This window comes from Orcinus orca, chromosome 3 (assembly GCF_937001465.1).
Source record: "Orcinus orca chromosome 3, mOrcOrc1.1, whole genome shotgun sequence".
In the NCBI taxonomy this organism is placed as follows: Eukaryota; Metazoa; Chordata; class Mammalia; order Artiodactyla; family Delphinidae; genus Orcinus; species Orcinus orca.
In genome coordinates, this window is record NC_064561.1 from 68279092 (window position 1) to 68292718 (window position 13627).

A 13627-nucleotide genomic window follows, 5' to 3' on the forward strand; every position below is an offset into this window, starting at 1 on the left:
ATGTGATGTAAAAAATAAAAAAATACATAAAGGAGGATGTGGCCCGTTTGAAAGACAAACACAACAATGGTAACTACATGAACTTAACTACAACTATTTATCGTGTACCTACTGTGTGCATTGTGTTATGCTCGGAGCTTTTCATCCTGATCTTATTTATTCCTCAGAATAACCCTGTTAGGGTTATTCTCATATTAAATGAGGAGACAAACTCTATTGCTATACAACTAGTATATGGAACCAGACATACCTAGGCTCAAGGTAGACCAAGCCTTGAATACAGATCTGTCTAGTTCCAAATTCCCTGACCTTTCTTCTCCCCCACAGATTTTTAGAGTAGGTAAGACATATTTCTTTCATGTCCAGAAGTCCAATTACTAGTTACTCTTTTGGTTCAAATGACAGGTACTTTATAGCAGATTCTCAAAATGTGGTTTGCAGACCACTTGCACCAGGTCATAAGGGGAGTTTGCAAAAGTGCAAATTTCTGGGCCCCATAGCAAAAATTCTAAGTAATTAAGTTTGGGATGAGGATCAGAGAATCTGTTTTTTTTTTTTTTTAAACAAACTAATGTGGCCTCTCGTGAGAACCACTATGTCTAGAAGGTCTTCCAGGAGCGTTCAGTAGAAATAAGTTCTTTGGGAGAACACTTCAACTAAGCCTTCTGGTCTTCTCCACACTGCCATGCCTGAAGCTCAGGCTGATTCTCTCAGGCTGACTCTCTCATGCCAATTCTCTCATGCCTGACAGCACAGGGACTCGCCGAAGGCATGAATGACTTAAGAGGTTTTGGCCTAATCTACATACATCTCAATTTAGCAGCACAAATTAAGCTATTTGTCAAAATGCTTAAAACCATACACGAAATCTGCGCGTTGTGCTGTGTTTGGAAGAATGTGGAGAAACAGGGCAGGCCTATAGGTCACGTGGGGAAGATGTACTCTGAATCGGAATCCTGGATATTTCGGGGGTTGCCAGCGCTGGAGAATGTTGGAAAACCGAGCAGCCAGACTCATGCGCAGGCGCAGAAGGGAGGGGGGAAATCAAACCGTCAAGGAGCGCCCTTCCCCCATCCTCTTTCCGGCCTTCTCCCACTGCGCAGGTGCAGGAGTGAAGCAAGATGGCGGCCCCCGTGGATTTGGAGTTGAAGAAGGTAAAAGAGGGTCTTGAGCAGGCAGAGACTTTTTCTTTGGAAGCTAAGGGGACTGTGGACAAGAATATCGAGTGAGACTCGAGTTCTGCGGAAGGCTCCAGGGAAATGGGGAATGGTTTCCCAGAGTCCTAAGGCGGGACAGGCTCTCTTTAGGCTGGAGTCGGGGGCGAGCTGCTCTTTGCTGGGTAAGAGCCGGTTGCGCTGGGCCTGGTTAAGTCTGACGGGCCGATAGCTCTTCTGTTCCCTAGTTCCGAGTTCCAGAGACCTTTCGTTGAGCTTGGAGTTTTCAGTTCCATAGTGAGGCCTGAAGTGAGCGTTTCCAGCTGGAGCCCTTTGAGACGGCTGCCCGAGCTGAGGCATCTAATTCTGCATTCTAATTTGCTTTGAAAAAATCCAAGTCCAACCTGTGTTTTTAGGCCACATCTTCAATCCCATACCTTGTAAGGTCGCTACATACAGTTCAGTTAGGTATTCTCATAGCAGTGTTCATCTTAGGGCTTTGGTCTTAGCTCCCCCCCCCCGCCCCCGTTTTTATTTAAAGACTTGTCAAAAAAGAAACAAAGTTTTCCAGATAAAATCGGTATCAGAAGGAATTGTTTTTCTCTTTTCAAACAATTGCCTATAAATGTGTTGTTACTCAGGAACGTTTTCGCAGCTTAAAGAGTTGTCGGGATTCCTAGACTTTACCTACTTTAAACCTATACTTTCTAGAAAAGGAAACAGTTTCAGAAAAGACTCAGACCAAGGTTGGGACTAGAATCCAGTATTCTCTGCCTTACTTCCCACCTTTTGACCATTAGTTTTGGTTCGTTAGAAGAGCAAATTTTACTTAAGGCTGTCTCCTGGTCAACCTCTGCATAAGAAATAGGACAGCTGAAATAGCTTTTCCACCTAATAAATGAAGCTGCGTATTATTGCTCTGAGGATTTATGTGTGTGTGTCTTGCTTCTTGTTTGAAACTTGTACCTTTAGTCCTTATGTGGTCTCTAGTGCTGTAATATCTTAGCATTAACAATATGCCAGCTTCCTTAGCAAACTGTGTCTTAAAGTGTTATAAAAGTTCACCTTTTTTTTCTGTTAAAAGTTCAAATTTAAGTTAGGGTTTAGTGAAAGAGCTAACAATAGAGTACAGCTGTGAATGGACTTACCGCTCAGTATTATTTGAATTTGTTGCTAGGAAACCTGTGGACAGTGAATGCAAACTAAGAAAATGATTACAGACTTAAATTGGGTAGTTTTGACAACCAATGAAATTAATTGAAAAAGAAACATGTTTAAAGGTCTTCTAATATCTTTATAAGGTTTTTTTTTTTGGCGGGGGCCGGGGGGTGGGGGCGCGGCAGGTGGAGACTAGTAGGAAACTTTAGGCACTTCCTCTCCCCCCGAAATGAATCTTTTGAAACCTTACTAGTCGGCGAGAACAAAGTGAGAATAAAAATTAAGTAGTAGCTTTTGCTGTGTATTGCAGCCGCAAATGTTATTATTAAGGCATAAATTTGAGAGCATGTGAAAGTCATTCTAGGCACTTCATGAGTATCCAAGAAACGTTTATCTTTGAGTAAGGGTACTCAAGTGTCAAATTTGGCTTGGTATGTGCGTATGAAGATCATGATGCAATTCTTCTAACAATGTTTTGAAATTCTTGTTTTTCTCTTAAAATATTCATTTTCTGAATATTACTGTAGATAGTAGAATAGAAAGATTCCTGAACTAGAGGTCAGAAGAAATGGATTTAAGTACTTGCTTTTCCACTTAGTAGTTGTTCAGCCCTGTGCAAGTCATTTATATCTCTTTAAAACATTTAGTTAATTTGTAAACTGTGGTGGTGAAACTGCCATCCCTAACTCAGGATTATTGAAAAGAGTAAATGAGACCTTTATTATATCTGTCAGTATTCTCATATTAATATTCACATGTTAATATTTCAAACAAATGTGGGAAAGTACTTTACACCTAGTTGTGTAATACAGATGTAGTGAGTTGTTACATTTATGTTTCTTGTTTTGGATCTCTGGGTTTCATCCTGTGACTTGCATTTAGTGCTTTTATTACTCCTCGGATACTTGCTACTTGATATGGTTATTATTTACCCTTGTTCTGCTTCAAATAGGTTGCATCTTCTGAGGACTGAGTAAATTCAGTACAGTTGACCCTTGAACAACACTGGTTTGAACTGCGGGGATCCAGTTGTATGCAGATTTTAAAAAATAGAAAATACTGGAGTACTACACGATGTGTAGTTGGTTGAATCCACTCGGTAGAACCAAGGATACAGAGGAACTGCTGTATAGGAACTGCCACCTATAAATTATACTTGGATTTTCAACTGCACGGAGGGTCAGTGCCTCTAATCACCGAATTGTTCAAGAGTCAAATGTATTTAGCATAGTGGCTTGATTGTTTACAATTATATTGATTTTTATTGATGTTTGCTGTGGTAAATTTCACAGCTTTGTCTCTGGTTAGCAGGCTTTATTTTAATATATTTAGATTTGACTTAAATGTTTCCTGTAAAATGTTGCACCTACTAAATCATGGACTTATTTTTTAGGCCTTCACAGAGCTTCAAGCCAAAGTGATTGACACTCAACAGAAGGTGAAGCTTGCAGACATACAGATTGAACAGCTAAACAGAACGAAAAAGCATGCACATCTTACAGATACAGAGATTATGACTTTGGTAGATGAGACTAACATGTATGAAGGTGTAGGAAGAATGTAAGTAAAGTATATCCTTAAGGGGATTATCTTCAAAGAGGTTTGTCTGAATTAAATCATAGAATTTGTTCACTTTACAACTTGCGTTAAAGTATCATAGTAGCTTTAAAGATCACCTAGTAAAATATCTTCTTTTTTTGAAAAATGAGAAACTGAACTCCAGATAAATGTGTTTAATTTTAAACTGTGAAGTACATTTTAAAAATATTTATTCCCTGTTCTTCTCTCCATGCTTAGGTACTTAAGTGTGTAACTTCAATGATAAAGATATGATTTGTTGTGAAAAGATGTTTATAGTAGTTTCATGTGTGAAGATTTATTTAAGTAGTTGTAGTTTTAACTTCCCCTTCCCTACCTAGTTATTAGTAGTCACACAAATCATAAATCTTTTAGATGTCTGATCAGGTTGTAAAATAAAAATAAACATTCAGTTGTGATTTAAATATACTCATTCTGTCGAACATGAGAAATCTAGTAAATCAACTTACCTTTTGTTTGTTCTAATTATTATATATGATTAACCTCCTACACTTCATTTTTTTTCTTTTAAAAAAATACATTACGCTTCTGAGAGAGAATAGATCTGCTTCATGTTCTCTAAGCAGTAAATAGGAATGGAAAACCCCTTAACTACAGGTCACATTCCATTACACTGAGCTAAAAGGAGACTAATTTTTTTTTTTTTTTTTTAGGTGGGGGAGGTACAGGAGGAGGGTTTTTCTGGAATTTGGTCTCTGATTATTACTTAGTAAGTGGACCATTACTTAAGTTTGGAGCTCTTTTAGTTGGAAAGGAATTTGACCTCAGTCTAGGATGACTTGTTTTGTGATTGATTTGAAGGAAGCATGGCATGTGTAACATTTAGTGATGACTTTAGAATGACATCATGAGAAATAGACCCTGCTCATGACTAGCTAATCCATATCTTTCTGGAAAAGAGATTGATTATGACAAACTGTTCTTCTGATTTGCTTTCTCAGAATAAACAATACACCACAAATAAATTTTATTGCTGGAGTTCATGTTTTTCATTTTAGCTTGTTTTAAAAGGAAGATAATCCCAATTTGAGAGTTTGTTACTGGGACACAAAAGAATTGGGATGAGAACAAAGTAGAACCCTTGAATATGTGTCTATGTAGTATGAAGTGCATTGTTGGCATTCACTACAGGATAATTTTATCTTTAGTTTGAATATCCTTAGGTCTTAAAACAGTAATGCTAGCTTTTCGAGCATGCTTGTTGATATGTTGCACCTGGATTTCATTAGCCTTTGTTTGCAACAGCTAAAGAATTTCTTTTTCCAAAACAGAAAAACTTTTCTCTTTGGCCTTTTGATCTACAGTGAAGTTCTAATTTTTAATTAGAATACTTTCATTTATTAAACATTCTGCAGAAATGATAGGAAGTTGCTTTTTTTGCATACTGCCCAAAGTGCTACATATGGGTTGTATTCACAAAGAATTTTAGAGTTTAAAGGCTGAGATATGGTTTTAAATTTGACTTTTGTGCTTTCTGCCTCTCGCTGGGATTTGTAGGGGCATGTAAGGTAAGTAGTGTTGTTGACTAGAGTATTAGTGCCCTCAGGAAGAAAAGACTTGCTGAGTATTAGTCTGGTCATGAGGATGTTCTCTTTCTTGATGCTAAACCTGAAATATCTATTTCTGAATTTATAGTCTTGAGTAATTTTGAATTGTGATTCACTTCTTTAATTCTAGTGTTTCCCTTAATTTGTCTTTTCTTTTCCTTTTTGAGTATTATTAGGGAATTCTAATTAGAATACTAATTCTTCCCAAACTTGTTTTAAAACCAAGAATTAGGGGCTTCCCTGGTGGCTCAGTGGTTAAGAATCCGCCTGCCAATGTAGGGGTTACAGGTTCGAGCCCGGTCTGGGAAGATCCCACATGCCGTGGAGCAACTAAGCCTGTGTGCCACAACTACTGAGCCTGCGCTCTAGAGCCCGTGAGCCACAACAACTGAGCTGGCATGCCACAACTACTGAAGCCCACGCGCCTAGAGCCCGTGCTCTGCAACAAGAGAAGCTATTGCAGTGAGAAGCCCGCGCACTGCAATGAAGAGTAGCCCCTGCTCGCCTCAACTAGAGAAAAACTGGTGCGCAGCAACGAAGACCCAGTGCAGCCAAAAATAAATAAAGTTATAAAAAAAAAAGGCACCAAGAATTATGAAATCTAAAACATTACATTTTTGTTTTAGAACCTGCAATAGATTTTTGCCATTGCTGAAATTCAGGCCTCATTGTGTCTTGCCTGGACTGAGAAGCTATAGCTTCTTTTTTTTAAAAAATATTTATTTATTTTATTTATTTGGTTGTGCCGGGTCTTAGTTGCGGCAGGCAGGTTCCTTAGTTGCGGTTCAAGGACTCCTTTAGTTATGGCACGTGTGCTTCTTAGTTGCGGCCGGTGGGCTCCTTAGTTACGATATGCAAACTCTCAGTTGCGGCTTGCATGTGGGGTCTAGTTCTCTGACCAGGATTGAACCTGGGCCCCCTGCATTGGGAGCATGGAGTCTTAACCACTGTGCCACCAGGGAAGTCCTGAAGGTATAGCTTCTTGAACTGTTCTTTCTGCCTTTATTCTGTTGGTCCAAAAGCTTTCTTTGCACATCTGCCAGACATCTGCCAGAGTTGATCATGTCATTATTTCTCATAAAATCCTCTGTTCACCCTTGGTTGCCCACGGAATAAAATCTAAACTTGTTAGCCTAGCATTCACTGTCATTCATAATCTGTTCTTAATTTACCCTTCTAGCCTCAAATCCCACCACTTTCTCTTCCCAGGCTGAGGATAGCACATAAATTTCATCTCGTGGACTTGCCTCCTTCCATTGATTTTGAGTTATCTGTTGAGAAGGAGTTTGAGTCTCATGTGGACTTAAACATGCTTTAATTGATCAGTGAGGTCTGTCATGGGCTGAGGGTAGAAAGTAGTAGCACATGTACTCAAAATTGTTATCCCTACCCTTGCCACGTGGGTTTCCTCACGCATGCCATGTTTTTGTGCTTTCTTGATTTTGCTCCTTCTGTCCTTCTTGGCCTGCAGTATCCCACTTTCCCTTGTGAAATTCTCATCTTTCAAGACGTAGCTTATCTTCTCGGAAGATTTTTCCATCTTGCCTGGCAGATTTACTTACACTTTCCTGGAGGATACCAGAGCTTTTGTTCCTCTAGCTAGTAGAGCACGTGGGTGGCAGTATGAGGGTGGGGGGCAGAACTTGATTGAGTTTGAAATGGTCTGGTTTTCCCAACTGGATTGTCAGCTCTGTGAGACCATATACATATTTATCTTTGTTTCCTCAGTTCTCAGTATAATGTCTGGCACAAAATAGGTGTTAAATGCATGTGGATTTGAATTGAATATGATTCTCTCGCCTAAAATAACAGCATTTTCTTTTGGTTCTTTAGAAAGAAAATGTTTAGGAAGTGTCAGAGACTTAAGAATTGGAGTTTATTATGCTTTTAAAATATATAGTTCAATAAAGGTGAAATTTTAAAAATAACATACATATATATATATATTTGTTTTCTTTTTTTTGGCCGTATGCGGGCCTCTCACTGTTGTGGCCTCTCCCGTTGCGGAGCATAGGCTCCGGACGCGCAGGCTGAGTGGCCATGGCTCACGGGCCTAGCTGCTCCGCGGCATGTGGGATCCTCCCGGACTGGGGCACGAACCCACGTCCCCTGCATCGGCAGGCGTACTCTCAACCACTGCGCCACCAGGGAAGCCCTAAAAGTAACATATATTTTGATTAAGGTCAAAGGAATTGTTTCTGACCAAAATTATGTCCTTTGATCTGACAGAATTAATTCTTTATTAAATCTGTTGAGAAGGTTGACAAATTCTACATGTCAACCAGTTGCAGAGATAGTCAGAACTGACAATATAGAAAAACCCAAGCCTCTAGGATTATGCTGAGGGCAGTATAATTTTTGGAGAATAAAAGCTATTCTGTGCAGAATAATATCAATACAATTGTATATTTTACCTTACTCATCCTCACATAGGATGGAAATCAGATTTTTCATTTTAGGGTGTGTATTTAGGTTACCAAGTCATTTCAAGCCCATATGCCTTTCCCAGTCATAAGCATGGAGAAAACTGGTACTGTTAAATACCCCTTATATATGGCTATTTTTGGTTTAAAACAAGGAAAATCAGGCTATGGGGTAAGATGATAAATTGCTATATACTGTAAGCTCTGCATATTCATTGCTCAAAGCTATATTCTATCCAGTCTCTTGGCATGTTGCCAGCACATTTTAGTTCTCTTACTTCATATTCTTTGGAGAGGCTGTTATGTAGCCTGATACTACTACCACCAATTTCTAGTTTTGCTACTTAAGCTGTTTGTGAGCTGACCTCACCATACCGCTTTAAGAACTATGATGAAAGTTACAACTGTGGAATGATCTGTCTGAATAGTTGGAAGTGTTTGTCTTCATCTTTCTAGCATGCAAGGGGGAACAGATCTCAAATGAATGTTTCTTGTATTTTTTTTTTCATGAATAAGAACCAGCTTGTAATCGTTTATGGGAGTTTTCTTCCTTTTTCCTTTGCATAGTAGAAGATAAGAGTATTTTTAAAAGTTAGAATTACATTTGAAAGAACACATAAATGACATTTAGTCATGCTGGTGTTTGAAAGGCCCATCATCAGAATAAAGGTCAAATTTATTTTTATTAACAATAGGTATGATCCAGACCCTGATTTGATATTAGGTACATTATTCTAATATCCTTGTGCTTGAACATTACATAAATAACATTTCTTCTTTCCAAAAGAGATAAATGAGGCTTTTTATTTTTTTAATATGGGAGGAACTTGAGTAGATTAGCCTTTGAGAAGAATGATTAGTGCCTTTTTAAAACTTGAACCTAACTAAAAATAACTTTGTACCATATTTAAACTAATTTAGAGGTATGCCACCATTCTGTGGATATTTTTTTACATTTAAGGAACTAAGAATGAACAATGGTATAAATCTACCAACTAGATAAGTGTCTAGCAATGCAGAAATTGCTGTTTGGGAGCGGTGTTGCTATTTCTACTTGTTGAAGTAATTTGATGGTTGATCTCTAATGGTTGAAAGATCCAGAAGTATAAAACTTAAGATAAATGTGGCACAGGTAGAAAATGAAAATAGTAGGTATATTTCTGATAGGTAACAAAATTTAAAAAAAATCTAAATAATCGAGCAACTTTTCAGCTAATTAGGATGTAGAAATCTGAACTCTTTGTGACAGTTTGGTTGAACTGCCCTTTGTTTAAAATGTCATGTTGGTTTTGTTGTGATTTTAATTGTTAGTTTGAATGTTGACTTGTAATTTGAATTGTGACATTTAGAAAAGCCAAGATGAAACATTTGCAGTTGCTCTAGGTTTAGTTATGTTAAATATTAATCAAAAGGGGTATAATCATGCTACCTCAAGTTTTGCAACCATTTTACAATTTCATATTGATGTAGAGTTGGTATTCCAGTCAATTCAAGGTCATTTTATTTATTTACAATTTTTTAAATTAAAAAAAATTTTATTTTATTTATTTTTGGCTGTGTTGGGTCTTTGTTGCTGCACGCGGACTTTCTCTAGTTGCAGCGAGTGGGGGCTACTCTTCATTGCAGTGCTTGGGCTTGTCATTGCGGTGGTTTCTCATTGCTGTGGCTTCTTGTTGCGGAGCACGGGCTCTAGGCGTGCGGGCTTCAGTTGTTGTGGCTTGCGAGCTCTAGAGTGCAGGCTCAGTAGTTGTGGCACACGGGCTTATTTGCTCTGCGGCATGTGGGATCTTCCTGGACGAGGGCTCGAACCCTTGTCCCTTGCATTGGCAGGCAGATTCCTAACCACTGCGTCACCAGGGAAGCCCCTTGAGGTAATTTTAAAGCTGAAGATATTGTTGTACTATATTTCATTCCTAATAAACAACAAATCTTGGTGTAGTAAATATTAAGTATTATTGATATTATAGTAATAATGGTTTATATTGTTGTTCTCACTAGAACCAAGTTTAGATATTTTATTTAATGCTTACTGTAGGAGAAAAAAAAATGCAAACTACTTTTGCTGTGAGAGCCACACAGCAAATTCGAATTTATAAGCTCCTTTTACTCTCTTTGAAAGTATTAATCTGTAGTTCACAGTAGAGAAAATGAAGCAAAGATAAAATAATTTTCAAAGGTAGGAAGAAATTATTTTAGTCATTTTTTTAGATTTATTTTAAAGGAAGAGGAGTTTTGATGTTGAGCTGCTTTTCCTAATAGAATGTGATCCAGCCTTCTTGTATTTTTATACAGAGCCATATAAAGTCATGGTTTTCATTGCTCAGAGTCCTAAGGGGAAAAAAAACAACTTTTCCTGGTGTGCAGGGAAAATGACTTCAGTTTTGTTGATGCTGAGTATGTATATAACCCCAGCTGGGCATAGTCTCCTCTTCCACAGATGTGGTACTCTAGGGAGAGGAGATTTTTGAGTAATATTCTTAATTTCTGTAAGCTGTCAGTGATTTAAAAACTCGGTGTTCGTTATAACTGTGATTACTGCAGTGTAGAATGACATCACTGGTTTTATGGCAGGGGAAGTTAACAAACATTTTGCGTAGGAATAACATAGCCATTTTTCTTTTGCAGAAGAATACTTTTAATAATTCTTTCCCTTCTTGCCCTCCCATGTTCTCCAGAATCCAAACAATCTCACTGAAACACAGGACATTAATTTCGAAAATGTGTCAATTAGGAGTTTATTATAAGAAAAGAAAAAGAAGTCTGTTAAACTTACCTTGGGATGTACAAACATGCTGAAATAAAATTTTTATTAAAAATTTTTTTTTATTTAATGTGTCTTTGTTGTAGGGTTGCTTAGTTTAGGCTAGAACTTGTTTAAATGTAATTGATTCATTTTGTTACCATTACTTGGAGGAGTTTCCTTGTGCATTTCCTGACATCAAAAGGCCTGACTTTTTTTTTGATCTGCTTTTGTTGCATGAAAGTAACAATCCACACAAGAGGATAGTGCAGTGTATTCCAATTGGTGATAAGCAAGAATTAATGTAGTTAACTGAGGGAAGGGTAAAAAAAATTACTTTGTTGTTCCTATGTAAATAAAAATAAAGATAGCAGTAATCTTGAATTTTGTTACTTTGTCATTGGGGATTTGGGTGCTGTAACTGACTTAACACTGGGTGAATTTCTCTGAAGTGAAAAACAATAAATTTTAAGCTGTACCAAGAATTTTGTGATTTTAGCTGCCACTTATCTCGTAGTGGCAAATTTAGGAACAACTTGCTATCTAATCTGTTTGAGAGAGGACTGACATGTTCATGTCAAGGAACATAGTCTGGGACTTCCATGGTGGTGCAGTGGTTAAGAATCCACCTGCCGGTGCAGGGGTCACGGGTTTGAGCCCTGGTCCCGGAAGATCCCACATGCCACAGAGCAGCTGAGCCTGTGTGCCACAACTACTGAGCCTACGCTCTAGAGCCCGTGAGCCACAACTACTGAGCCCACGTGCCTAGAGCCCATGCTCCACAACAAGAGAAGCCCCTGCAATGAGAAGCCCGCGTACCGCAGTGAAGAATAGCCCCCGCTCACTGCAACTAGAGAAAGCCCGCGAGCAGCAATGAAGACTCAACACGGCCAAAAATTAAAAAAAAAAAAAGGAACATAGTCTGCTTAATGAAACACCCAAAAGGAACTCAGAAAAAATATTGACTTAAAAGGTAAGAGTCAGTCCATATACATCAATACACACTTGGTAATGACTTATTGGTATTCTTTTCTTTCTTATTACTTCTATGAGGAATTGCTGTGAATTGCAAATATCCTTTGCCCAGATGGAATAATTAGGATTGCAGTGTGTTGCATGTACCATTAGTGCCTGTGGTTTTGTTTTTGTTTTTTTGGGTTTTTTTGCGGTACGTGGGCATCTCACTGTTGTGGCCTCTCCCATTGCGGAGCACAGGCTCCAGACACGCAGGCTCAGCGGCCATGGCTCACGGCCCCAGCTGCTCCGCGGCATGTGGGATCTTCCCGGACCGGGGCACAAACCCGTGTCCCCTGCATCGGCAGACGGACTCTCAACCACTGCGCCACCAGGGAAGCCTGTGCCTGTGGTTTTGTGAAGAATGTATACCCACTTTAATTTTAGATTTCAGGTTTGAATGGACATGTCTGGGAGAATGTTATCTCATTGTTCTGGCCAGAAACTCTCATTATCAACTCTTGTTCTAAGATCAGTTACCTTGAAATGGACCAGATTACTTGGAAGACACTATCCCTTTGGCTTTGAAGAGGACTAGAATATTCTTATATCAAAATTTGCACAGCAGCAGGAGCCCAGTATTGAAAATGTATCTCTAAATAGATAAGAGCATGACTGCCCTAAGCCAGGCCTTTTACATTGTTTGGCTCAGGGTAAAAAGATTTGGACCACAATATGCATCCTGTATGTGTGTGTCTGAGTCTTTTGCACTTGTGCCAAAATATATTTATATTTCTCTGTGACTTTCTGCTTTTGTACCAAGAGTATTCTGTTTGTGTCCTTCAGTACTCATTGGATAGTAATTTTTTATTACCCATTGGTTCTTGTTTATCCAATGTTATATTTTAACCTACTAGGAAAATAAAGATCACATCTTGGAAAAACTTGTAGCATAGCTTGATGCTTATGTGTGGAAATGTTTGGGGTTTGATGAGGCCAGAGTAAAAGTGGTAAACATCAGAGGTGATTATTTACCAGAATGCTTAGAATACCAAGTAGTCACCAAAAATAAATGTCATGTTTAAATAGATTAACATACTACTGTTTCTATTTCAAGAGTAATAGTTTGATTTAAAAATATACAGTGATTTTTAATTAGTACAGATTGAACCTATCAGTATGTGAGTTACTCATCTAGAACAAGGAATGTTTACATGGAATTGGCTTCCTGAAGGGACCATGATTTTTTAAATAATTATAGTGAATTCCCAGTCCTCATCTTATTTGACTTAGAAGCATTTAGTCCAGTTTATCTTTCTTTCCTTGATGCACTTTCTTCCTGTGACTTCCAGGATACCACCTCTTGGTTTTCCTCCTATTTCACTGGCCATTCCTTCTCAGTTTCCTTTACTGGTTCCTTTTCTTTCCCGTTTCCAAATATTAGATTGATCTTGGGCTTAGCTCAGCCTTTGGATTTTTTTTCTCTTTTCTTGTATATACTCAGTTTCTTAGTGATCTCATCCAGGCTTATCTCTTTAAATGCTTTTTATATACTGACAACTGACAGAGTTTTATCTTAGGTTAGAACCCTTCCTGAACTCCAAGTTGCATATACCCACCTGCCTCCTTTATATCTACATTTGATGGTCTAATAGGCATCTCAAAACTGACTTGACCAAAATAAAATTCTCATTAGTTACAAATTAACCAGTTCCTCCTTCAGTCTTTCTCATTTCAGCAAATGGCTTTTCTTTCTTTCCTTTTTTTTAAAGGCAGTTGGAATGATGGTTGGAGGGAGGGGAACAATTTTAATATTTATTTATTTATTATTTATTTATTTATTTTGGCTATGCCAGCATAGCCAAATGCGGCATGCGGGATCTTCGTTGCGGCATGTGGGATCTTCGTTGCGGCATGTGGGATCTTCGTTGCGGCATGAGGGATCTTTAGTTTGTGACATGCGAAATTCTTAATTGCGGCATTCATACGGGATCCAGTTCCCCGACCAGGGATCGAACCCGGGCCCCCAGCATTGGGAGCGCGGAGTCTTAC

The 13627-nt window shown here is 38.5% G+C and overlaps 1 protein-coding gene across 2 annotated transcripts in view; it reads left to right on the forward strand.

The window, feature by feature from the left end:
• Nucleotides 1-1029: 1029 nt before the first annotated feature.
• The window catches only part of PFDN1 (prefoldin subunit 1), a 60255-nt gene continuing 47657 nt past the window's right edge, over nucleotides 1030-13627 (forward strand). The window contains exons 1-2 of one of the 2 annotated variants that reach the window (XM_049708756.1): nucleotides 1030-1154; nucleotides 3706-3872. In XM_049708756.1, the coding sequence (XP_049564713.1) occupies nucleotides 1122-1154; nucleotides 3706-3872 (200 nt within the window). In that variant the 5' untranslated portion in view covers nucleotides 1030-1121. The remainder of the gene's footprint in view (nucleotides 1155-3705; nucleotides 3873-13627) is intronic. The other variant, XM_004280284.4, reaches the window with a different exon arrangement.